The sequence below is a fragment of the Zingiber officinale genome, chromosome 7A, assembly GCF_018446385.1.
Source record: "Zingiber officinale cultivar Zhangliang chromosome 7A, Zo_v1.1, whole genome shotgun sequence".
Classification (NCBI taxonomy): domain Eukaryota; kingdom Viridiplantae; phylum Streptophyta; class Magnoliopsida; order Zingiberales; family Zingiberaceae; genus Zingiber; species Zingiber officinale.
Genome location: NC_055998.1, coordinates 75,140,448 through 75,167,274, shown reverse-complemented (window position 1 = coordinate 75,167,274; position 26,827 = coordinate 75,140,448). Strand labels below are relative to the sequence as shown.

At 40.0% G+C, this 26,827-nt stretch overlaps 1 protein-coding gene across 3 annotated transcripts; it reads left to right on the top strand.

Annotated features, from left to right (window-relative positions):
- The first annotated feature begins 509 nt into the window (after positions 1-509).
- Positions 510-17,938, top strand: LOC122001549 (threonine dehydratase 1 biosynthetic, chloroplastic-like). 3 transcript variants are annotated; one of them, XR_006117398.1, is made up of 11 exons: positions 510-1,037; positions 1,775-1,954; positions 2,063-2,332; positions 2,726-2,932; positions 3,323-3,571; positions 3,652-3,725; positions 3,967-4,084; positions 4,596-4,730; positions 4,951-5,220; positions 17,532-17,665; positions 17,751-17,938. XR_006117398.1 is itself a non-coding variant. In XM_042556348.1 (9 exons), the coding sequence occupies exons 1-9, from the start codon at positions 585-587 to the stop codon at positions 5,089-5,091; spliced, it is 1,827 nt and encodes a 608-aa protein (XP_042412282.1). In that variant the 5' UTR covers positions 510-584; the 3' UTR covers positions 5,092-5,374. The 3 variants fall into 3 exon arrangements, 1 of the variants encoding a protein (XP_042412282.1); XR_006117397.1 differs by having other exon boundaries at positions 17,532-17,938; XM_042556348.1 differs by lacking the exons at positions 17,532-17,665; positions 17,751-17,938 and having other exon boundaries at positions 4,951-5,374.
- The last annotated feature ends 8,889 nt before the right edge of the window (positions 17,939-26,827 follow it).

Genomic DNA, 26,827 nt, shown 5'->3' with positions numbered 1-26,827 from the left:
ATATAAGTTCCTATATGTGTCAACCCAAACCCTGAAGAAATGAAATCACGTTTTGATTCGAAAAAAACACAAAGAAATCACGTTTCGCTTCTCCAATCAGCCACCCTTTTTGACCCCCACGACATCAGTCAAAACAAAAATAAAATAAATTTAAAATTGAAAACACACGTGTTAAATGTTAACCTATTAGCCAGACACTGACTGTTGCGATCTGGCAGCAAGCGGTCCATGACAAATATCTTCCGATTTCATACACATAATTAGAAGCGCTACTGCACCGGATCCGCCAACAACTCATGCGGGTTACAATCTCCTCCTTTCGATCTTGTTGTTCAAACAACCCGAACAGCTTACCTTTGATGGATGAAGACGAGTAGTAGATTCTTGTGGGCCCACAATTTGTTACTAATTGTAAAGAGGGTAGAAACGGGGTATCTGAAATATTCAGTTCGCTGACGTTAATCCCTAGCTATTTATTGAAACGAGCTTCCCGTGAGCGCCCTATTTCCATTAACTTAAGAAGTTTCTCCTCTCTCTTGCTCTCTTTCACTCTCGCTCTCTCTCTCTCTCTCTCTCTGCGAGCGATGGACTCCTTCGCCGTCGTTGCCCGGCCACTGCCGTCCCTCGCCGTCTGCGATGTGGCGATCAAGAAGACCGCCTACTCGTTGAACCTACCCGTCGCCGATTCCACTTGTGGATGCAGAAGACGGACCCTAATCATGCCTTCCGCCGTCACCACCCAGTGGAAGGATGGCGCAGCCGCCTCCGTAGCCGGATCCATCTACCTTCCACTCGATAAGGTCGCGGCGGACTCGTTGCAGTACGAAAGTGGCTCCCTTGGGGGCATCTCAGAGAGGACCCGACCGGCGGCGGAGGAGGAACGCTCGAGTGGGGCGCTCACGCCGATGGAGTATCTGAAGAATGTTCTCTCCTCGAGGGTATACGACGTCGCGATCGAGACCCCTCTGCAGTTGGCCACGAAGCTGTCGGAGAGGCTCGGGGTCAATCTCTGGCTCAAGAGGGAGGACTTGCAACCGGTAGTTATTTCAATTACATTTGATCTCCAAATGATACTAATTGAATTCAATTTCCATTGTCTTTTGGATGATGTTGTGTTATCTGAACTGAACGTTCGTAACCTATTTGGTCCCATCGACAATATGTGGTTTTGCAGGTTGCTTTCCTTATCTGTTTGTCGATTTTCAGACGTGGTTTGTTACTGTTTATTTGTTTTCCCCGTGATGTTGAGTAACCTATTTTCAGACGTGATGTTGAGTAATAGCTCTTCTGCTATTACTCTTTAATTCTTCCACTGCTTGCTCATTTTCTTGGGTTCCATGAGTAATGTGGTTCAATCAAAGATGTGATGAATATTCTTGATTGTAGTGGAGGGTTTCCCTTTTTTCCTACTTCTGTACTTCCCTTGTTTCACCAAGACTGAATTCGAGTATTGTTGTATCTTTGATTCAGCAAAAAAAGGTGCTTTATTTATTTATTTATTTATTTATTTATTTTTGTTGGGAAGTATAGAACATAGTTTCCCAAGTAAAATAAATAAAAAAAAAAAAAAAAATCAAAAATCGAATAGGCCGCTACTAGCAGTTCTGTTTCTTTACATGACGGTTAGACTTGTTCTTATCACAACAGGGAGTTAAACTTGAACTTTTATATGCTTAGACATAAAATAAATTAGGCTGTCCAGAGACCAAAGAGAAAAAAGGCTTGTTACTTGGTTGTTCTGTGACTTTGATTAACGATTGAGCTTTCTTTACAGGTTTTTTCATTTAAGCTACGGGGAGCTTACAATATGATGGTTAAGCTTTCAAGAGAGCAGTTGGATAAAGGTGTGATATGCTCTTCTGCTGGAAATCATGCTCAAGGAGTTGCATTAGCTGCTAAGAAATTAGGCTGTGATGCTGTCATTGTAATGCCAGTTACTACACCAGAAATTAAGGTTTCTTTTTTCACTGGAATACCATTAATTTTTTGGCTTTTTTCCTTCATTCGGTGTTCATTTTTCACTTTTTTGGCTCTTTTTTTCTTCTTCTTTTTTTTATCATAGTGGCGATCTGTTGAGAGATTAGGTGCAACAGTTGTCCTTAAGGGGGACTCATATGATGAGACACAGTCATATGCCAAGCAGCGCGGGGAGCAGGAAGGTCGCACCTTCATACACCCTTTTGACCATCCAGATGTTATTACAGGCCAAGGAACCATTGGAATGGAGATCATTCGCCAAATGAAAGGTCCACTTGATGCAATATTCGTGCCAGTTGGAGGTGGTGGATTAATAGCAGGGATTGCTGCTTATGTAAAACGAGTTCGTCCAGAGGTTTGCACATTTGATAATATCCTTAATTTCAAGTGCAGCCTTTGATTTCAATGTTTGAGCATTATACCATTAGCCTGACCTATCCATTTATATTTGGTTGACAAGGAATATAAACTGATATTATACTTAACTGCTCACTCTTGAATTCTTAGCAAAGAATATTTTGCTGTTAGTTGATTGATTTACATTTTGTTATAGAACTTGGATAATTCCATAGGACAGCACAACAATCTCTTTGAGGCTATTAAATTATATGTATTATAGATCATCCTGTTCTATAGCTGGAGTTGAGTTATATGCTTATTGCCAGCTTGCTTTTAAGTAGCATTTACCAAACAGGTTACATTTTACCTGGAAGTTCTGGTGTAATTACATTAATTTGTTCTTTTACAGGTGAAGATCATTGGTGTTGAGCCCTCTGATGCCAATGCAATGGCATTATCTTTATATCATGGTCAGCGGATCATGCTAGATCAAGTTGGTGGATTTGCTGATGGTGTAGCAGTGAAGGTAGTTGGAGAAGAAACATTTCGCTTATGCCGGGAACTTGTTGACGGTGTGGTTCTTGTCAGTCGTGATGCAATCTGTGCATCTATCAAGGTAATTATCTTACATTTGTATTATTGTGGAACTGCCCCAATATTTTGCCAATAGGTTTATGTGTGAGTATTCAATGCAAAATTCTTCTGGTGCAAAAGCAAAAAGAAAGGATAAGCTTTTGATCCTTTATTCCTTTGTACAAATTAAGTAAATGCCTTATCCATTAATACCAATGTACTAGATATAAATGTCTGAATCTCATGCATGTAGCGAGTATTTTTAAGAATTTTCGAGGGCGTAACTATTGTTTGCATGTCATCACTACTAAGAATTCAAAGTAACTAACAGTCATAGTTGATTTTAAGCATTGATTTGATGGCTAATACATAATCCTGAAAGACATATGATCCTAGAACCAGCTGGATTTTTAACTGACTTGTTCTCTTACAGGATATGTTTGAGGAGAAAAGGAGCATCCTAGAACCAGCTGGAGCTCTTTCTCTAGCTGGTGCAGAGGCATACTGCAAGTACTATGGGCTGAAAGGTGCAAGTATTGTTGCAATAACTAGTGGCGCAAACATGAACTTCGACAGACTGAGGTTGGTAACTGAACTTGCTGATGTTGGTCGAAAACGAGAAGCTGTACTTGCAACAATTCTACCAGAGGAGCATGGGAGCTTCAAGATGTTTTGTAAACTGGTACTTTCTTAAGTTTTTGCTTTGGTGATTGATTGGCCTTTATGTACTCGGTTATTTATGAGCATATGAGTGCCTTGCAGGTTGGCACGATGAATATGACCGAGTTTAAATACAGATATGAGTCTCATAGAGAAAATGCTCTTGTTCTTTACAGGCAAGTGAATGTTGATATTAGTGTAAGATTTTAGACTTTGTTTCCTATGAAACACACCCTTAGTAAGAAGTTGTCATTTGGAAAGGGAAAGGAAAGGGCATTTATGTTCCTATGTATCTTATTGAGTTCTTATTTCAACCTCGGATGTCTTGTTAGTATTGCAGTTTTTATTGGTATTTGGTAATAAAAATATTTGACTATTTTTTATTTTTAAAATGGCACTTGGAATTTGATACTGCAGCGTTGGACTTCATACTGAGACAGAACTGGGAGCCATGGTGAACCGCATGAAATCTGCACAACTTCAAACCATCAATCTTACTAATGATGACTTAGCGAAGGATCACCTCAGATACTTTGTAAGTCACTCGGGCATTAATCTACTTAATCTTATGATGTCATTTGATGCCATGATTTCCAATATATCATGGACAAATTATGTACTTCTCATTTTCTTTATGATATTGAGAATATCCTATATGATATAAAGAAGGGTGAATAATCAAAGATGAGTGGAACTCCATTAATTGCTTCAGATGGCCCTTTCAAGGATCATTATCTTATCACCATGCAGACATTCCTAACTTTGCTATATCAAAAAAATGTAAATTGCATCCTTTTTTGTTAAAAGGTCAAAAGAAAGTAAGTTACATGTCAGTGTGCGTTATATCGGAAAGGAACCTAATTTCCATTAGGTGATAATTTTGATACTATCTATGTTTGTGCTAATACTTGTATGATTCTTGGATCTATATACGTACGCATTTGTATTTGAAGTTATCGTTGGATGTGTTACATTTGTGTTGTGCGATTTGTGCAAACAGTTTCTTGTTATTGATAGGTGAAAGTTTGTCTTTATTACTTATTCAGATGGGAGGCCGATCAAATGTTCAAGATGAACTACTTTGCCGATTCATATTCCCCGAGAGGCCAGGTGCTCTCATGAAGTTTTTGGATTGCTTTAGCCCACGTTGGAATATCAGCCTCTTCCATTATCGAGCTCAGGTTCAGTACTTTCCTCTTGTTTTCTCATTAACCATTGAATTATCGCATATCGTTAATTTTGATTCCACTAACTGGCAAACAAACTATAGAACATCTCAAAATGGGCGTCCAAACAGTTTGCTGGTTGTTTTTCGAACTTTTGTCAAGATTCAAACTACGGTTGTTGCTTGATATAGAAGGAAACAACAACTCATTTACAGGTTATTTTTGCTCTCAACAGGGAGCAGCTGGTGCAAATGTGTTGGTAGGCATCCAAGTGCCTGGCAACGATATGCAAGAATTCAAGGATCGAGCTCATGCTCTCGGATATGAGTATACTTACGAGACGACCAACGAATCCTATCGGCTTCTAATGCAGTGACAGGATCCAACAACTAGAACTGCTGTTTACTAGGCTTTTAAGGAGGCTTCTAGAGGAGAAAGTTCACAGAAATCACCCATTATGACGAGCCTTGATGCTTTTCCTTCGTTCATTCTTTTATGGTCTAAGGTTAGTGGCATGCTCTTCTGCTCAGCACAATTCCGATTGAGGTCATTACTCAGTGCAAAACTGTTGAATCTTAAACTACGTTTTAAGCTTCTCAATATCACCTTAACGCCTTTAATTTTAAATATTATATTAAATGTTTTTTTTAAAAAAAAAATTGAATCACTTTTTATTTTATTTTTTAAAAATTAATTTTTAGAATGATATGTGAATCTGAAGAAAGGGATAGCTGACGGATTGAATGTTCTCGTGGGGCCCACCAAAAGACCCGAGTATGATATACCCGTTGACCCATATAGGGTAAAAGGGGTGCTTTTCGCACCCTGACAGCCTCTCCTCCCGGCCCCATGTTTTTTTTATCCTTGCACCCTTTTCCTTATTCCCTCTTCTGATTTTGTTTTCCTAACTTTTTTTTAATTAATTTTTTTATTAATTCTATTATTTTTGAATAATTTTTTTATTATATATTTGTTAAAAATATAGATCAAAATAAAAATTATATATATGAAATTAATAAAAATATTAATAATTAATAGTAAACATATTTATAACTTAAGAATAAATATTTTTTTTTAAATCAAGAGTACATGTAATAATATAAAAAAAATACATGAAAATATATAAAAATAGAAATTTTAATCAATATCGCATTCAAAATTTTCTTTCGATACGTTTGGTGGTGTACCTATTATTTCATATCATAAATGAATACGTATCCTATAACGAGTGATCCATCTTTTAGTTTCGTACGATGAATGTTACCACCACCACGTTGGAATGGGTGGTATAGGATAATGAGGGTGTAAGAAAACTTGTACGAAATGATTGCTAACATGGGCAATAGCTATTTCTTGACGCTCTTGGTTTGGAGTTGAAGGAGTTCTTAATGGCAAGTGAGTAAAATAACTCCTAACATTCTCACCAAATGTCTGTAGTACAAGATTGTACCTTGATGCGATGAAAATTCCCAAAGGCATAGAGTCCGTCCAATACATTTCTAGTGTACATGGCTCAAACCATTTCAATGAGAATAATAGATTGACTACCAAATTTCGATCTAAATAAAGTTGATCATATAGATCCTTATTTTGTTGAATCTCTTCTATAAGCTCGAATCATACTTGAAACCAACCTTTTTCACCATACCCAATTAGTACAACTATTGCCCTTAATCCACAATGACCGTCAGGTTAAATGTCAACAATATGAGAAATATAATGCTGCAAAGACATAGGTAACATCTCAATGTAAGTAACATGGATGGGTGGAACTGGAGAGTGATCATGAGTCGTTTGAGTATTGCGAACCTTAGACCCCCTTCCTCATCTTTCTCTCCCTCGAGATGTTGTAGTCGGTTGAGAGACCTTAGATCTTGAAGTGGATGCATCTGCAAAAGAAGGTATGCGACGTCTACTTTGCTCATCTTGACCTGTAGGTCAACCTCTATGTTCTGTGTTGTACGAAGGGGTTCGAACTATACTTTGAGATGGATCTATCATATCGAAAAACTTGTCTATTATATGTGTTAGTGCAATTTCCAGTAGGTCAAGGTTGACCTAGTTGACCAAGCGTAAACCTTGGTCATGGTTTCGATGTTTGACAATACAGAAAGACATGTAGACATGGACAATGCAGGTGCAGTTGTCCATGCGGAGAGATACTGATCAGGGTCTGATCAGGTTGGATGAAGAAGAGTCAAGTAGGTCAAGGTGAGTGAAGCCAGGCAGTTCAGAAAGTCCTTGCGAGTGAAGCCAGGCAGTTCGGAAAGTCCTGGTGAGTGAAGCCAGGCAGTCGGGAAATCCTGGTGAGTGAAGCCAGGTGAAAATCCTAGTGAGTGAAGCTAGGTGAAAGTGAAAGTCCTGGTGAGTGAAGCCAGGTGAAAATCCTAGTGAGTGAAGCTAGGTGAAAGGGAAAGACCTGGTGAGTGAAGCCAGGCAAGGGAAAGACCTAGTGAGTGAAGCTAGGCAGTTTGGAAGTCTTGGTGAGTGAAGCCAGGCAAGGGAAATCCAGATGGGTCAAGGTTGACCAGACATCTGGTGAAAAGTCCAAGCAGGGAGCTTGGCACGAGAAAAGTCCGAGTATGGAGACTTGGCACGGAAAAGTCCAAGTATGGAGACTTGGCACGGAAAAGTCCAAGTATGGAAACTTGGCACGGAAAAGTCCAAGCAGGGAGCTTGGCACGGGAAAAGTCCAAGTATGGAGACTTGGCACGGAGAAGACCAAGTTGGAGACTTGGCACGGAAAGTCGGAGAGGGCTCGGTAGCTCGTTCTCCGGACTGTGGTCAGAGAGGGCTCGGTAGCTCGTTCTCTGGACCGGACGAAGTCGGAGAGGGCTCGGTAGCTCGTTCTCCGGACTAGGTCAAGAGAGGGCTCGTAGCTCGCTCGTGACCATTTAGGGTTTAGGTCGAGTTTAAACCGGATCGTCTCGTGACCGATCCAAGGATACGCCTGAGACTGATCGTCCGTGACCGATCGATAACAAACAGAAGGGTTCTCAGAAGTCATCCGATCGGCCCGCAGACCGATTAGAGGACTCGAGCCAACTCTCTGGAGGAACTGACGGTCCGGGGACCGATCAGGAGGCTCGATCAGAGACGCAGCCACCTCTCTGTAAGAGAGGTGGGATCGGTCCGGGGACCGATCAGACTGGGGCTTGATCGGTCCCAGGACCGATCAGAGGTTCCCTGGACCGATCAGACTTCAGCCTGATCGGTCCCTAGCCGTTGCGACACAACGGCTAGCTTCTGGCTTCTTCTTCGCAGGTCGTTGCAGGTATAAAAGAGGCTGAGGGCAGACGTTGCTACTCTCTTCTTCTCCTTCTTCTTCTTCCGCTCCTGAGCTGCTGTTCTTCTGGAAGCTGTGCCCTTGAGCTTTGCTGAGCTCTGAAGCTTCGTGTGAGCTTCTTCGACTGCGTTGCTTGTTGGCATTCGTCCGTGAAGTTGCTGCTTCATCCAGTCGACAAGAAGGCAAGCTAGGGTTATTACATTCTTGTATTGTACTTAGTTTCTTGCTGTATTCTTGTACTCCTGTTTATCTTGCTGTTGCAAGACATTGTGGCGAGGTTTCTCCACCCACAAGGAGTATATATTAGCCGGTTCTCCGGCGACTCATCCACCGACGGATTGATTGGCTTCGTCCACCTTACGGACACGCCGAGGAGTAGGAGTTTCATCTTCGAACCTCGTTACATCGACGCGTATTGAAGTTTGATTTCTTGTCTTCGTTTCTTGTTTTTATTTCCGCTGCGCTAACCCTAGTTTGTAGAAAGAAACGAATGATTTGGGGTCGGCTATTCACACCCCCCCTCTCTAGCCGCGATCATCGGTCCTAACAGGTGGTATCAGAGCGAGGTCGCTCTTCGTTGGATCCACACCCGGGGGAGCACGAGCTAGAGAATGGATCTATTTAGAGAAGATGTCACGATTCCATCCTTCTATGATTGCGACGACTTCGCGTTTTGGAAGGTAAGAATGAAGTACTTTCTTATGACTAACCTTGAAAATTGGAGTTGTGTTCAATTAGGTTTCAAGCCTCCGATGGACAAGAAAGGAGAAACCCTAGAGAAGAAGGAGTGGACCAAGGAACAAGTCCACCAATCCCTAGTCAACGATGAGATCTTGAAAATTTTTGAATTTTCTTTATCTAATGATGTTTTGTGTAAGGTAGGTGGATATAACATTGCCAAGGAGTTGTGGAACAACTTGGCCAAGTTCCATGAGGGAAGCTCTACTTCAAGTCATGAAGAGGAGTCAAGTGAGCTAAGTAGCTCACTTCATGGAGGCATGGAATTAGAAGTTGAGGGCCACTCAACATCTAAGGAAGAAAAGGAGGAGAGTTCTTCTTCAAGATCGGAGCAAGAAGAAGAAGAAGCTTCTATCTCCGGAAGGGATGAAGAAGGGAGCTCTCATCAATCCTCAAACCTAGGTAACTCAAGCATTTTAATTTCTAGCAAATTACACATGATGTGCTTTGAGTGTAGGGAATTTGGGCACTACAAGAGTAAGTGTCCAAAGAGGATTAGAAAGTCCCCACCGGCGCCAAAGGTCAAGAAAGCCGGAGTCCCGATACGCAAGGGCAAGGAGCACGTGGTGTGCTTCCAATGCAAGCGAAAGGGACACTATAGGAGCCAATGTCCGAGGGGGAGGCAACCTCACAAGGACAAGAAACCAAGCACATCGATAGGGGGAACTAAGGCAAACCCTAAGGTAACCTTTAAGGCTCATTATTGTAATTCTAATAAGACATATGCTAGTAGTTTTATTGCAATTGCTAATAATGATAAGCATGTTAATTATAGGAATCAATATATGTGCTTAGGTTCTAAACATGTTAGCTTGAATAAGGACAATTCTAGAAATGTCAACCCTAGGATTAACTCATCTAAGGTTAAGGGAAACTTAGATAGGAATCCCAAAACTACTAGACATATGCCTAGGAGTACCTCAAAGAACAATGACCAATTAAAAATTGAGGTATTAGAGAAGGAGAATCAAGTCTTGAGGTCAAGACTTGATACTTTGGAAAAGGCTCTTAAGAACTTGGAGAAGTCATCTCTAGGGTTTAAGGGTCAAAAACCCAAGTCCAAGGACAAGAAAGGTTTGGGTCACAAACCTAAGTCCCAAGTGGTCAAGCCCACTTATCATAATGTTCCATTCGATTATGGAACAAAATCTAGGGCTAGGAAGACCATCACCAAGGTCACAAGGGGAGTCACCCCTAGAGTGGATCTTGATAAGTCCCAAATGACCAAGGCTTTAAAGCCTAGGAGGGTCATTAGGAGGGTTGCTAGGGAAGTCATCCCTAGTGAATATTTAGTGAACCCAATGAGCTCCAATAGGTATTGGGTTCCTAGGAGCGTGATTTCATCACACTAGATGAGTTAGGGTGTGCCAACCTTACTTGAATAGGTAGTTAACCTAATCATGGCAAAAGGTGGCACTTTAGGAATTTTCAAGGTGTAATCAAGCCTTGAAAATAAAATGGAAAGTATTCCTAAGATGATTAGGATGTGTCAATCACATTTGAGCAGTTTTCTAGAGTCAATCTAATTGGCACATAGTGATCTAAAAATCTTTGGTATATGATTTTAGGTCTATCACACTTAGGAATATAGAATTTATGGCAAAATAATCAAAATTATCAAAAATGACAACTAAAGCTAGAATTAGGTATCTTCTATACCTTTACATGCTATCTGCCATATATTGTTTGCCATATGCCATGTCATGACATCATATTTAATTTATGAGCATTTGAAATATCATGATAATGCTTAGGTTATTCAAATGTTATGCTTTATTTAAGTTTCATACTTTATGCCATGACATCATGACATTGGCACATGTTTCCATTTATGATACAATTATATGCTATGTCATCATCTTGTGCATTAATGATCAATTAAATTGATTTAAGGACAAAAAACACAACTTGATATGAAGATCAAATTGTAGTTTAGAAAATGCATGAGAATCTAGTTTAAGATAACCTAGACCCATATCTCACATCAAAATTGACTTGGATGTGTTTGATACACCTTAGATGTGTGTGAGATATTAGGATCATGAGTTAGGATCAAGGTGCATAGCTCTTGTACCTAGATGAGCCTAATTCGAAATTGGGGATCATAGGGAAAGCTTGTGTACAAGTCATGTACATTTAGCCCTAAGATTGTGGTCCCAAATTAAAGGGTTTAAAATCATTTCAAAATTGATTTGAAAAACCTTGATGAAGCTTTTCTAGTGATAGCATTCATCATTGAGAAAGTTGCTACAAAGATGACTTAACCTTGAGCTATTTCAAAGTCTTTTGAACTTTGTATCAAGATTGAAAAATGGAAGTTATTTTCATAGAAAACTATTTTTCCTTGATAGTATATGTTATGAGGAATGTATCCTCAAAATTTTACAATTTTTCGAATTTTCTGTGATTTTCTAAAGGTTTCTGAATTTCGGGAAGGAAAAATTCAGAAATCTGTCCATCAGTGTCTGGATCGGTCACTGGACCGATCCAGGGCTTTCCTGATCGGTCACTGGACCGATCCAGAGGAAGCCTGATCGGTCACCAGACCGATCAGGGCGTGCCAAATTGTTGAAATTCGCCTGGTTGTCTGAAATTTCAGCTCGGGAGTTGGTATTTTGAAGGTTTGAAACTCTCCAAGACATTGTTGGTGCAATGGTCAAGGGGAGTTGACCTTTAGGGGGAATTTTACCTATTAGTCAAGGGGAGTTGACTTTTAGGGGGGTTTGTTACTCTTAAAGACTTGAGTGGTATGAGATTATCACTAAGTTAATTGTTGGACCTTAGTATCAAGGGGGAAATTAAGCGTTTCAATGAAAGGTATGAGACTTTCATTAGGAAGAAACTCTTGACCTTGATTCACTCTTTTTGATGTGTGTCAAAAAGGGGGGAGAATGGAGAATGTCTAGAGAATGTTCAAGGAAGAACATTGGAGTTAGTGGGAGAGTTTGTTGATCACAACGAGTGAAGTTGTGAACAACGATAACTTACTCTTCAGGGGGAGAGTTTGTTGATGTGTGCCAATAGGGGGAGAATGAAGGGTTTAAGTTAGGCCTTCATTATCTAAGAAGGAGGTTGTCTTCTTAGAAGGAGAATGTAAGGTTGTAACTTATGCTTCATTACCTAGTGGCATGAAGAAAGTTGAGACTATTGGATTAGCCTAACTTAAAGGTATTGTCAAACATCAAAAAGGGGGAGATTGTTAGTGCAATTTCCAGTAGGTCAAGGTTGACCTAGTTGACCAAGCGTAAACCTTGGTCATGGTTTCGATGTTTGACAATATAGAAAGACATGTAGACATGGACAATGCAGGTGCAATGGGGAGATTCAGATCAGGGTCTGATCAGTTGAATGAAGAAGAGTCAAGTAGGTCAAGGTTGACCGGATGCTGTTGATGGGAAGTCCTAACTGGATGTTAGGCGCCTGGAAGTCCGTGAGTGAAGCCAGGCAAGGAAACGTGAGTGAAGCCGTGAAAATCCTAGTGAGTGAAGCTAGGTGAAAGTGAAAGTCCCGGTGAGTGAAGCGGTGAAAACCTAGTGAGTGAAGCTAGGTGAAAGGAAAGACCCGGTGAGTGAAGCTGTGCAAGGGAAAGACCTAGTGAGTGAAGCTAGGCGGTTTGAAGTCCCGGTGAGTGAAGCTAGGCAAGGAAATCCAGATGGGTCAAGGTCGACCAGACATCTGGTGAAAAGTCCAAGCAGGAGCTTGGCACGAGAAAAGTCCGAGTATGGAGACTTGGCACGGAAAAGTCCAAGTATGGAGACTTGGCACTAAGAAAGTCCAAGTATGGAAACTTGGCACGGAAAAGTCCAAGCAGGAGCTTGGCACGGAAAAGTCCAAGTATGGAGACTTGGCACGGAGAAGACCAAGTTGAGACTTGCACGAAAGCCGGAGAGGGCCTCGAGCTCGCTCTCCTGACCGTGGTCGAGAGGGCCTGTGAGCTCGCTCGACCGACGAAGTCGGAGAGGGCTCGGTAGCTCGTTCTCCGGACTAGGTCAGAGAGGGCTCGGTAGCTCGTTCTCAGACCATTTAGGGTTTAGGGCTGAGTTTAACCCGGATCGTCTCGGGTGACCGATCGATAACAAATGTAGGGTTCTCAGAAGTCATCCGACGGCTGCAGACCGATCGCAGGAGTCGAGCCAACTCTGCAGGAGTGAACCGATCGGTCCGGGACCGATCATTAGGAGTCTCGATCGGTCTCCACGACCGATCAGACGCAGCCACCTCTCAGAAGAGGGTGGATCGTCCGGGACCGATCGATCAGCCGACGGTCCCGTGACCGATCGATCGCTCAGAGCGGACCGATCAGACTTCAGCCTGATCGGTCCAGGTCCTAGCCGTTGCGACACAACGGCTAGCTTCTGGCTTCTTCTTCGAAGGTCGTTGCAGGTATAAAAGAGGCTGAGGGCAGACGTTGCTACTCTCTTCTTCTCCTTCTTCTTCTTCCGCTCTTGAGCTGCTGTTCTTCTGGAAGCTGTGCCCTTGAGCTTTGCTGAGCTCCGAAGCTTCGTGTGAGCTTCTTCGACTGCGTTGCTTGTTGGCATTCGTCCGTGAAGTTGCTGCTTCATCCAGTCGACAAGAAGGCAAGCTAGGGTTATTACATTCTTGTATTGTACTTAGTTTCTTGCTGTATTCTAGTACTCCTGTTTATCTTGCTGTTGCAAGACATTGTGGCGAGGTTTCTCCACCCACAAGGAGTATATATTAGCCGGTTCTCCGGGGACTCATCCACCGACGGATTGATAGGCTTCGTCCACCTTACGGACACGCCGAGGAGTAGGAGTTTCATCTCCGAACCTCGTTACATCGACGCGTATTGAGGTTTGATTTCTTGTCTTAGTTTCTTGTTTTTATTTCCGCTGCGCTAACCCTAGTTTGTAGAAAGAAACGAACGATTTGGGGTCGGCTATTCACACCCCCCCTCTCTAGCCGCGATCATCGGTCCTAACAATATGCTCTCGCATATGTGGATTCGTCCCATCTAATATCTCAACAACGTTAGATGTCTTGTTGGGTCGTGCTCTCTTATCATTAAACCAATGTTTGTGCATAGACAATCTCCTTCCAATGGACATTGATACTCTGTAGTGGAATTAGAATGAAAAAGTAACGATAATGTGCAAGATCGTGCTCGTATGACAATCCGTATACAATTTTAATAAAACAGTTGCATTTGCTAGTTAGCTGGTGAGATGCTTCCTCAATACATTTTAGCTGACTAGAAATCAACTCCATTGCCTTTAATGAAATCCAACACCTTATTTGGCTAAAAATGTCATCATGTAAATGTTGATAGCGTGGAATGTTGAGATCTCTCTCGAACAACTTCTTAATATCCACGAACTGAATTCTCAATATCTTATGTATTTTTTTTTCAAAAGATGTTTGTAAGAATAACATGGTATCTTCCAAATATAAATTCAGTCTCGCATGTGCAGACTCTGCCCTATAATAATAAAATACATTGTGTTTTAATAATTAAAAGAATTGAAATAATACAATAATGAACAAAATTAAAATAATAAAGCTATAAAGTGACTATACCTTTGACTTGAATTGCTTTCGAGGTGCATACATATATCAACCTATGCTGAAACAACTGCTCTTTGTAAAAGTGTAACCATGTCTCCCAAAGGTAATTTAGAACACCCTCAAATCGTTATTACTCCTCGCGCATGACATCCCACTTATGCTGGTAACACCAGTGTGTCGATGAATTAATGAGTGAGTGTCATGATAAACAAAAACGTTGCCACTCCAGACCAAACATAGGGGCGTATTTCTTCATTACACATTGGTTTATGTGCCAAATACAAAGGATGTGATATGTATTGGGAAAACATGTTTCAATGACATTAATAAGCGCCAAATCCTGATCTGAAATAAATACCAATGATAACGATGCCTCCTTTTCAACCATTCACTTCTTTAAGGTACCTAATGCCTATGTCAGTTGCTTTGCCCTCTTATTACTAAGATATGCAAACATAAGTAAGTTTGCATTGTAAATGTGATATCTACAACCTCTAATAGTGATATCCGATACTCATTGGTCTTATATGTGACATCAGTGATTAACACAGATGAAAAGTTGACAGACAGCTCTAGACTTTTTAGATGAACCCAAAGAATATTTGTGATTTCGTTGGTGTCTGGATTTGTACGATAATTATGGAGGTATTTTTTCTTGATTAATTGCTTCAAGACATACTGAATAGAATTTAGGTCTCTGTAGCGGATTTGTTTGTGAAAATGACATTGTAAATGCTTTTGATTCCCATAGTATTTGACGGGTCTATTTCCTTCAAAATACTAAGAATTTCATGGGGGTGTGGTGCTGTTGGCCATGTTGAGCACAAATTCTTTCTCTTTTAGTTTTAACCTACATGGGTACTCATGTGCATCAATATATTCTACTGATTGATGATTATGAAAACCACAGACAACCCTTAAACTTCACATCACACTATCTGGAGGTGTTGGTATACCTCATAGTTCAAATATGCATTCATATTTTTTAGTCTCAGTATTTTTTTTAAGGATTGACCATCAACTAGATATCATGGCAATTTGTATTTTCCACCTCTTTCATACATAAGATGACACTTTGGCAGCTTGCTACATTTTAAATTAGAAGGATTTTTAATAACTACTATAATACCATTCTTTAGATCAACTGTCTTCACCCAATTTATCATATCTTCTCTACTTTCAAATATCTATATAAAAAAATATAACAAAAATGTATAAGTATGACATTATCCAATCTTAACATAATTTCTCTACTTATAAAATACATAATGAATATGTATAAAATAGCGATAATAAATAACCTGATCCGTGATAAATTTGGCTATATAATTGCGACTGTTGTTGGAGATTCTCTCTTCACTAGGAACATTATTCTTAATTGACCAACTATATGAAAATAAACTGAAATAGTCATCCATAATTTTTTTCTATGAATTACGAAAAGTAATGGCTAAGAAAATAACTATCTTCTAGGAAGGGAGAAGGAGAGGTTCAGAGGGAGATAGCAGTAGAGGGAGGTGTGATTGAAGAGTGGCTAAAAATTAAGTGTGAGAGGAGGATTTAAAGGGGGAGGTTTTGACATGTGTCAAGAGTTGAAGGGTTGGTAATTTAAGAGGAGGGGAGGCTCTAACATATGTCAAGGGTTAGAGGGGATAATTTAAAGAGAGAAGTGTGTTTTGACATATGTCAAGGATTGGAGGGTGGGTAATTTAAAGAGAGTGAGAAGTTCTGACATGTGTCAAGGGTTGGGGGGTGGGTAATTTAAAGAGAGGGGAGGTTCTGACATATGTCAAGATTGAAAAGGGGTAATGTAAAGGGAGGGGGGGGGAGTGTTTTGACATGTGTCAAGGGTTGGAGGGTGAATAATTTAAAGGAAGTGACAGGTTCTGACATGTATCATGTGTCAAGGGTTGAAGGAGAGGGGTAATTTAAAGGGAGGAGAGGTTCAGACATATGTCAAGGGTTTGACAAGGGAAATTTAAAAGGAGGGGATATTTTAATATGCGTCGAGAGTTGGAGAGAAGGTAATTTAAAGGAAGTGAGAGGTTCTGACATGTGTTACATGTATCAAGGGTTTGAGGGTTGGTAATTTAAATGAAAGAGAGATTTTGACATGTGTCAAGAGTTGGATGAGATAATTTAAAGGGAGGAGGAGGTTAAGGGTTAATTTAAAGAGAAAGGAAAGTTTTGATATATATTAGGAGTTGTCAAGGATTTGAGGAGAGGTAATTTCAAAGGAATGGGAGGTTTTAACGTATGCCAAAAATTAAATAAAATAAAAAAATGAAAAACAATAAATAAAACTTATTAAAAAAATAAAACTAATAAAAAATAAAACTAAATAAAAATTAAATAAAATTAGAAAAAAGACATGAAAAAATATATATATAAAAACTGGAGTGTCGAATTAGAAGATAATTTAAAGTAAGAAAGAAATTTTGACATAGGTTAAAAATTATATAAAATAAAAAAAAATATGATAAAAAATAATAAATAAGATTGATTAAAAAATAAAAATAAATAAAAATTAAATAAAATAAAAAAAATATAAGTAAAGGAGTTTAAAGACGAAACAACATAAAAGTCATTTAACTGGAATGAGGATGGGTGCTGTCAGGGGCAGAAGCAATTGGCGGTATAAAGGCGGTTAAAAGCTGAGACATCCTGTAAGTGGAGCCGCATTAGAAGGCTCTAGAAGTTATCTGCCTGGACAATAATCAACCCACAATTTTATTGGAAGAATGGTGGACCCACTAAGAAGGTCATCATTTTGTACACTAAACGAAAGGTACAACTTCGTGTCGTTTGATATCGGAAATATTTTGGTTGCGGGTCGTTGTGGCCGTGCGGTTAGAAAAAGGCTCATTGGTGAGTTACTAACTCAAGCTATATCTTAATTGCATCATATAATACAGGCATTAGTTTATGCAATTGAGTATTTCTTTTGTTTCAAATTTTATACAGTCCTGAACATTTGAAATGCATAGTCACTAATTTGTCATCAAAGAAGAGAATCATCCTCAATTATATTGTATTCTATTGGCCAATGAGTAAGAAATCAGATCGAGGTTTTCTCACCGTAAAAGAATTTTAATCAAACAATCAACAACGGATTGAGCAAGTAGGCAATGACAAAGAAAGGTTAAGTTGTGGATCTTGCCAATCTGAAGATTAAGTCGGATTCATTTTCAGTGTGATTCGTACCTAATTCATATGTCCAATGATGCATGATGCTAGACCATTTGATTTTCTCTCTTCTTTTCCAGTCAGCAAGCACAATGACAACAAGTGGAAGAACTGCAAACACAACCCACAAGGCAATGGCAGCTTTAGCAACAAAAGAGAGACAAGGCCACATGCAAATAATCCAGGAATACCAACCTGCAACACCAGAAAATAGGTACATTCTATCTCAGTGCATCCTCATACTGCAAGTGGTGCAGACTCAACCGACAAGCAAATATGAAAAATGTATTGTCTTGAAGGATTGGTTCATAATTGAAGCTAACCTTGTGGAGTGGAGCTCCTTCAAGATTTCTATGAAGCACAAATTCAGAATTGCTTAAGCTGCATGTGAAGAGAAACCAAAAAATCCAGCTTTGTAATACTTTCTCTAAAAAGTACTCAAATTATTTTACTAAACCAAAATGATGAGCTACAGCTATTACCTTCACTTAATGTTTTGCCACATAATTATGAAAAAGGGGCTTAGATAACTTATTAAACTATAAATTAGAGCAAACAAAATTTACAGCATTTTGGAAATTCTCATACGTTGGTGGCATCATTTTCTTAAACGTAAACAATAAGTTACACTAGTCACTTTGTCTACTAATTTACAAGAAAATGAACTACCTAATTGATCAATGATTGGGAAAACTACACTTGGCTTGAATAATTAGCTATTATCTTCGTCGAGAGTCTACCATGTGATTGTAGCAAGTGGGCAGCTACATAATCCATTAATATGACTACAAGCTCAAACATTTTGTTATGACGTCCATCAGATGCCTATTTCTTAATTTTCGTAAGTCAGTGAACATTTAGTGAGCTTAAACCATTAGCAATATTCAACACAAAAGATTGGTGGCATTTCCCCAGCGCCCCTCCCCCCGGTCAATCCGTTTCAGGGTCAACACGGAGGAGGTAAATCACGGACTTACCTCGGCTTTGCAGAGATTCGAACCCCAGACTTCATTGGTGGCAACATCTCATGTGCTAGCCACTAGACCCATTCGAGGGGACATATTCAACACAAAAGATGATCTATTTAAAGGTGGCCATCTAGTGCCACTTATGAAAATCATGTGATAGTCTCCTAGTTTCAAATTTTGATCCGTGTCAAGATTTCGCTACTTATCCAGAATGATACAGTTATATATATATATATATATATATATATATATATATATAATGGGATAATTTTATTATAGTTTACTTAACTTATTTAAATTATCTTTATTATAGTTAGGAGTTATATATATATATATATATATATATATATATATAGAGGATTGATATGCCGCGCGCCTACAAAGTGCGCGACTTGCCTTCCTGATCAGTCACCAGTCCGATCAGGGAACCTCCTGATCGGTCTGTAGACCGATCAGAAAATAATCGGTTCCCTGATCGGTCTCTGGACCGATCAGGAGGTTCCCTGATCGGTCCAGAGACCGATCAGGAGGTTCAGGAGGCAAGTCGCGCACAGTGCAGGCGCGTAGCATATCAATCTTGTATATATATATAATGGAATAATTTTATTATAATTTACTTAACTTATTTAAATTATCTTTATTATAGTTAGGAGTTGATTGAGCTCATTAAACTGAGTTATTTAATTAAAAGTTAAGTTTCACCTTCTCGCCCGTGACTCCTTCTCCTCAGCGCCGTCAGCAACCATGGGCCCACACGACTCCTTTGCAATGGTTGAGGGATTTGGACGACATCTCTACGGTGATCGTATGGCCTTGGGGTATGCTAATATCAGTCAGAATGTTTTACTCGTATCGAGCGATACAACACGAGATTTTAAATTGTGGATAATGTTAAAGTGAATTATTAATTGGCAATCAGAACATCTAAAGGGACGAGGCACCATCATTTGTTTAAAATACTAATAGGGTAGGCTTCACATAATAATTCATAATCTAAATATAATTTTTCAACAAGCCTACTAAGCAGAATTAGTATATTTCAATTTGCCATTTAGGCACCTTGGGTAGCAATTCAGGCAATTGAATCCAAACGGTTTGACACCTTGTGCAGCAGTTCAAGTAAATCGACCAGCTCAAGAAGCAAGTGGCAATAAAGGCAAAAGGGCTAGAATACAATTAATAAGTGGTATTTTACGCCTTTTCACATCAAACTTGTTAATACAATCCAACAATTGGCGTATAGGCCATGTTGGTCACCAATTGAGTCAAGTTGGTCAGTCAACGTGGGCAATGGTTTGGCTAGAAAAACCTAGCTGCCCTATGTATTCACGTTGTAGCTTTTGCACCAGGATACAGGTATCTAAAAAAAATTGGTAATCTCAGTCAATCTTCGTGACTATCCCTAATGACCGATTTGATCCTTTAAAATTTTTTCATTGGCTATCAGAATAAATCAGGAAACACATGCGACGGTCAACCCAGACGTCCAACATCCTTTGATTACGCTCCCCATTTGAAGGAAAATTTTTATAAATACACTATAACTGGAGATCGAATCACAGATGATTAAATGACAACGTGAATATCGTATTGTAGCACCATGCCCTGAGGACCAGAATACAGGCATCTAGCTATAGATTTTCTTGTAACTATGTGCTTAATTAAAGGTTTAATTAAACGTGAACCAAAATTCTATGATATATTTTTATTTTATAATCAGATGTTGGCAGCATGGATACTATCAATGGCGTGGATCAATAGATATGTAGGCACACGAGCATGCAATGATTCATAAAAAAATTCAAAGGGCTAGTTTTGAGTGATTGATTTCGTCCTATAAATTTTTTTTCATTGATTATCAAAATAAATTAAGAAGTATTCATGATGGACGATAAAAAAAAACTCAATATCTTTTTATTACACGTCTTATTTAGAAGAAAAATTTCTATAAATTTATTATAGTTGAAGGTCGAATCATAGGTACCTGAATCACAATGAAATTAACTAGATTTATCATATAAAAAAAATTCAAAGGAGTGATCCTAAGACAGTGTTGAATAAATTATATAGCTAGATCAAGAAAAATGGTACAATTTTCGAATGCATACTTTGATGATACCCATATTTACATCTTAAATGAGAAATGACTAACCTAAGCTATTTATCAATTTCATTGTATAATATAGGCATTAGTTCATGTAACTAAGTATAGTCTTCCATTATTATTTCAGTTTGTTTCAAATTTTATATATTACTAAACATTTGTAATGCACAATTATTATTTATATTAAAAATGGAAAATCATCTTTATCGATATTCTATCGGCTAATGAGTAAGAAATTTGATGTGTAACAACAAAAATCAAGGTTTGCTCACAATGAAAGAATTTCAATAAAAAATCAACAATATAAATGAAGCAACTAGGAAAACATTTGAGCAAGTAGGGCAGTGGATCAAGCAACCTAAGCAATGAAGAAAGGTTTGAGTTGTGATGCAAGGATTTCAAGCAAGTTGTTATTGAACACCTCAACTATATAGAACTACTGTTGGACATGAGCTTAATTTGTGAAAACTCAGCAAACAAGAATTGTGATGAATTATAAAGTAGTTTTACAAAATCAAATAATTATGTATCATAGTTCTCAATTGTATCTGCAATCTAATTATGTTGCTGTTAGAGAGGAGATAAAGAAAATAATAGTCGACTAGGCACATTCCTAAATCATAAACCCAAAAATATAAGAAAAAGAAACAACAGTAATTATCATCAATGAGTAGAATCATTTATATATATGCTAATTATAAAATTAAGTTCGATAAGTTTTCAGAGTGATTCCTACTTAATTAATTCGTATGTCCAACAAGGCTCAACCATTTGATGTTCTCTCTTCTTTTCCAACCAGGCAAGTGTTGGATCGTGAAATGTCGATAGAGGGAGGGGGGGGGGGGGGAATATCGATTCGAAAAACAACGTTGAAAAGAGTTAAGCGCAGCGGAATTTAAAATAACAGACACAGTAATTTTACTTCGTTCGGAGCCTGTGACGACTCCTACTCGAAGGCCCGTACTCCGTGAGTACTTTCGATGGGCAATCACTATCAATTCGAATGATGATTACAAAATAATTAAGTACAGGAATTGACAGAAATCAAATACCGACAAGAGAAGAAGAATTAGACTTAAGAAAGCGCTTTGTCGGAATAGCCTCGCGGCGTCGCAGGAGCGTAGAGCAGCAGAGCAAGCAGTAGTTTCTCAGTTGATGTTGAAGCTCCACCCCTGGGGCTTCTTTTATATGCTGCTCCGGGCGCCTGGATCCCTTCCGGGCGCCTTGGTGCGACGTGGCAAGTCTAATCAACGAACTCCACGTGGCGACGACTCGGCTTGGATAAAACTTGCCTCTGGGCACCCGGATCCCTTCCAGGCGCCCGGACCTCCGGGCGTCCGGATCCCCTCCGGGCGCTCGGACCCCTCTTCTCCAGAAAGTCCTTCTCCTGCAAGAAAAGGTTAGTCCGAGGCAAATATGCCCTGCAACACAGATTGTTAGCACAGTTTTATAGATAAGCAAAGTGAGTATGAGTTAGCAAAAAGAGTATGACTTAGATTCCGTCTTTCCGAGACCGGAATCTAATTACGATCTCGACTTAGATATCCGAAATGGATCTAAGCCGGATCGACGCCTAATGTTCCCTTTCCGGGAACGCGTCCTCGCAATCACTCCCCTCCAGTGACTTACCTCACTTACCTGCCAGATGTCCGGTCAGCCCGTCGACCCGTCTGGACTTCGTGCCAGCTATCCGATCAGCCCGTCGACCTAGCTGGACTTCGTGCCTAAGCGTCCGGTCAGTCCGTCGACCCGCTTGGACTTCGTGCCAGCTATCCGGTCAGCCCGTCGACCTAGCTGGGCTTCGTGCCAGACATCTGGTCAGTCCGTCGACCTGTCTGGACTTCTCCTGCACACTCGATCAAAGTGTTAGACAACAACAAACTAACTTAATCTGATTTGTCATTCATCAAAATCTGAGTTAGACCGTTAGTGCTACCCGCACCAACAATTTCCCCTTTTTGATGGCATGACAACCTGGTTAAGTTAGTGAAACAGATGTAAGAAAAAGTAAGTAAAAACGAGTAAATGGTTTTTAAGTTAAGTTTTGTGTTTTCAAATTGGTTTAGCTAACTTAACTACCTAACCCTCCCCCTTTGGCATTCATCAAAAGTAAGCATGGATTAAGTAAGCATAAATACAGACCTCAGACAAAGTAAGAAATAATGTCAAGTTAATCTGGGGGAGTTTAAAACATAGATTATTTTACTTTTATTTCTTAAATCTTTGAAAAAAAACTAAGTCTTGAAAGATAGCTGATTTATAACTTTGTAATTTTGAAAGATAGCTAATTTTTCAAGTATAGTGTTTAAGGTCAAAGTTAAAAATTCAAGTTTTCAAAATCAAAATTCCAAAACTAAGTTTGAAAAATCTATTTTTCAAAACTGATTGAAATTTATTTTTCAACACTAAGTTTGTAAAAGATTCAATTTTCAAAATTAAGGAAAATGATTTTGAGAAGCTTAGTTTGTAAACTTAAGTTTTGAAAAATCTAATTTCCACAATTTTCAACAATAAAGCAATTTTTAAAACTAATTTTTGTAAAATTTAACTTTCAAATCAAATTGTCAAAATTAAGTAAAATCAAATTTTAAGAACTAGATTTTTAAATTCAATTTTCAAAACTAAGTTAAATCTAGTTTTTAAAATCAATTTTTAATAAAAAGTAAAACCCAATTCTTAAAAACAACTTAGTTTTATAAGAGTTAGTTTTCAAAAATAGGTTTAAGAAATTTTTAAGAAAATATTTTTCAAACACAAATTTTAAAATAATTTAAATAAAGGAAAAATTTTAATTAATTCCTCCCCCTGAACCTGACATAAAATTTTGAAAATATTTGATAAAAATATTTAAAGTAAATTTTTTTTTAAAAAAAAAAATTGAGGTAGAATTTTCTAGAGAGATTTTAAAGAGAAGATTAAAAAATAACACTTAGGGAGATAATTAAAAAATAAACCTCCCCCTGAATTTGATACTCCTTTAATTTATTAATCCTCCTTATTTATTACTCCCCCTTAATATAATGCTAAGGTTTGAGTGTGTTAGCCCTAACACATTTGTCTACCTAAGTGTTCTAGGGGATTTGGTAACACTTATATTATTTACATATTTATCTCTGTATCCTTGATATAATTGTTTATTTGAGTTTGATTAATCAATAATTAATATTAGATTCAGGCGCTTAAGCTTCATTTTAAGGTTTAATAAGATAAACTTTATTAAATCAAAAACAGTTGGACATTATCAATAATTTATTGATTAATTTTTACTTGATTTAATAATTTAATACTTAATAAAATAATTTAAATTTCATATTAATTGATTGAGTTGGTCAATGAAAGTGTTAGTTATAATTTTTTTTTATTTACTTCCTTTTAAGTGGGATTAATTTAGTTTGAAGTTAGCATGAAGTTAAAATTATTAGACACAGTTAAGTAAGGTTTAATTCAAGTTAATTTTAGTTCTCAAATGAAGTTAAACTTAAACAGTTAAGTTCTACTTATTAATTACATAATTAAGTTTAAAGTTAAAGTTAACGGAATTTAAGTTTTTAAGTTAGGTGTCTAAGTTTTAAATGAATTTAAAAGAATTATTATTGATCCTGTCCGAACACTGAATCAACGGACGCTGGGCACGTGGCGCTCTCCGAACTGCTGACGTGGCTCTACGACCGGTCGTACGGACCTCCGGCGAACCTGTAAAGAAGTCGGGCCGGGAAGGAATTCCCGTCGACGACCGTTCGACACTCAAGTCAGGCAAGTGGACAACAAAGAAGTGGCTCCCAATCTCCGAGAATGCGTACCTCCGGCGAAGTGTGAGGCTCCTTATATAGAGCTGCGAAGGGGCTCAAGCACACATACCGAGGCGAATACGTGTCCTCAGCCCATACCCCAGTATGGGCTTGTCAGAAAAGCTTACCTGACACCATACTGCTACAGTCCGAGCACATCTCTGATGGGACAGCGGAACCCTCTGTCATAAGATCCTGCGTATGGCCTGATCGTCGAACATACCCGCTGACAGAAGATGTACCCTTGTCCTTTTCTCTTCTTACCCTATGCCGAGCATCCGGCCGGTCGGCAGTTCCCTCACGTCCGGTCGGTCGTACGTGCTGGTTCGCTCGGGGGGATTTCCGGTCGTGTGCTCTGTAGACTGTTCGCAGTGTATCTACTTTATGTCTTCGGCCGAGCGGGCTACCCGCTCGGCCATACGACTCTGTTCAATCATGAGCATCGGAACCCCGACTTCCCGCCGGGGTGTCTTTGCTTCCGCTCGGAACATTCGGCCAGTCGCCACATCCTTTATCCGCTAGGCCAAGCCTCTGGTTGACCTTTTACCTTTCAACCTCCACGTGGCGTTGACTCTGCTAAGGGGGGGCCCCCTCTTTACTGCCGGATCACTTGCCTCCCTTCAAGTCTAATCGAAGGAGGAGATTAGTCCGACTGACTGGACCATCAGTTGAGCCGAGAAGCGTCTGGCAACTACCATCCGCTCGGAAACAAGGGGGCAGCTAAAACGCCAGTCAACGCCAACATTCCTCAGCATCTCTTCGAAGTTTCCGCCAATCTCCATCATTAAGGTCGAGCACACGCTCATTAAATGCGTTCCAGTGGCTGAATGCCACGTGGCGATGCTGCCGTTATTGTACGGCGGCGGCGTGGTATTCTGACGGGATCGAGGCGGTTCGAAATGAATGGTGCGATGCGTGCTCCGGTTCTCGCGACCTGGATCCGACGGTGGAGGCCGCTCGGGCTCCACCCTATAAAGCCTTCTCTTCTTTCCTTCGCCTCACTTCTGCTGTCGCATGCTCACCGCTTCTTCTCGCGTTCCAACTTTCCGGCGATCTCGCTCTTCTGGTTTTGGTGATCTCCGGTGCTCTTTCTTCGATCCTCCTTGTTCTCTGTAAGGCTCTTCCTCTGCTCTATCTTTGTTTCTTGTGGTTCGTGCTTCTTTGCATTTCTTTCCCAAGTTTTCATCCTCGGGGTACTGTTTCACTGCCATCTTCTTCCTTTTATCCTCTTTCGTCTTTTTTGGTTTCGTCCGCTCGAACAATGGCCCATTCCTCTCAACCCGAAGACCAAACCCTCGGGCCATGGTACACTACCATGGATTCGCGCTTCGATCGGCGCGACGCCAATGTTCTGATTAATAGTTTTGACATCCCCTCCGACCTTGAAATCATCCTACCCACAGATTCCGCTCGGCCACACAAACCGCCGCGCGGATCTTTTTGTGTTTTCCACGACCAGTTTACAGCCGGTCTGCGATTTCCAATCCATCCCTTCTTTGTAGAAGTTTGCAACTTTTTCGACATTCCGCTCGGAAGCGTAGTCCCCAATACCTTCTGCCTCCTATGCGGCGTTGTCGTCTTATTCAAGATCCATAACATTCCCCTCCGACCGGAGGTCTTCTATTATTTCTATTACCCTAAACAGTCCGAGCCGGACACTTACATGTTCTAGGCTCGGCCCGTCTTAGTTTTCTTCAATAAACTTCCTTCTCCCAATAAGCATTGGAAAGAATTCTACTTTTATATTCGCCTTTCCGAGCAGACTCCCTTCCGAACCCAATGGCAGGTCGGAAATCCTCTCTCCCCAGAACTCAAAAGATTCAAGACCCGGCCGGATTATCTTCACGCCACCAACATGCTTGCCGGTCTGCGGTTTGACATCAACAAGTTCCTTCCAGAAGGGGTTATGTACATATTCGGCCTGAGTCCGATCAGAACCCCCCTCCCGAGCGGCTTCGGTAAGAATCTTACTTGTACATTTGCCTTGATTGCTAACTGATTTTCTTCTTTTTTCCTTTGCAGCGAACATTGTCATGGAGTCGGTTATGACTGGCATCTTGAAGAGGAAGGCGGCGGCGCTCGAGGCCGCGATTGCCAAAGAGATGGAGACACTCGGCATCGAGCCGGTCGGCTCGCATGAAGGGGAGAGCGGGACTCATGAAGAGTCGACCGCTCAGGCCTCTCATCAAAATGTGGCAAGAGGAGCCACCCCCAGTGGAGGACCAACTGTCAAAGAGGAAGGCTCCGCTCGGGAGGAAAAGCACCCTCGACAAAAGAAGCGCCGAGTGGAGACTCCCCTTCGATCGGCTACGTCCGCGGTCCAGCCATCCGAGCGGGTCACTGCAACCGCTCGCGGCGAGGCTCTAGAGGTCGAGGCTATTTCGTCCGACCGGGCCCCATCTCAATTGGACGCGCCGGCAGACCCTCTTGAGGCCGTTCAAGTCAGCGTCCTTCCGCCCGCTTCCCGTCGAGTCCAGCGTTCAACAATTTTATTCCAATTTTTGGCGCCGGCCTCC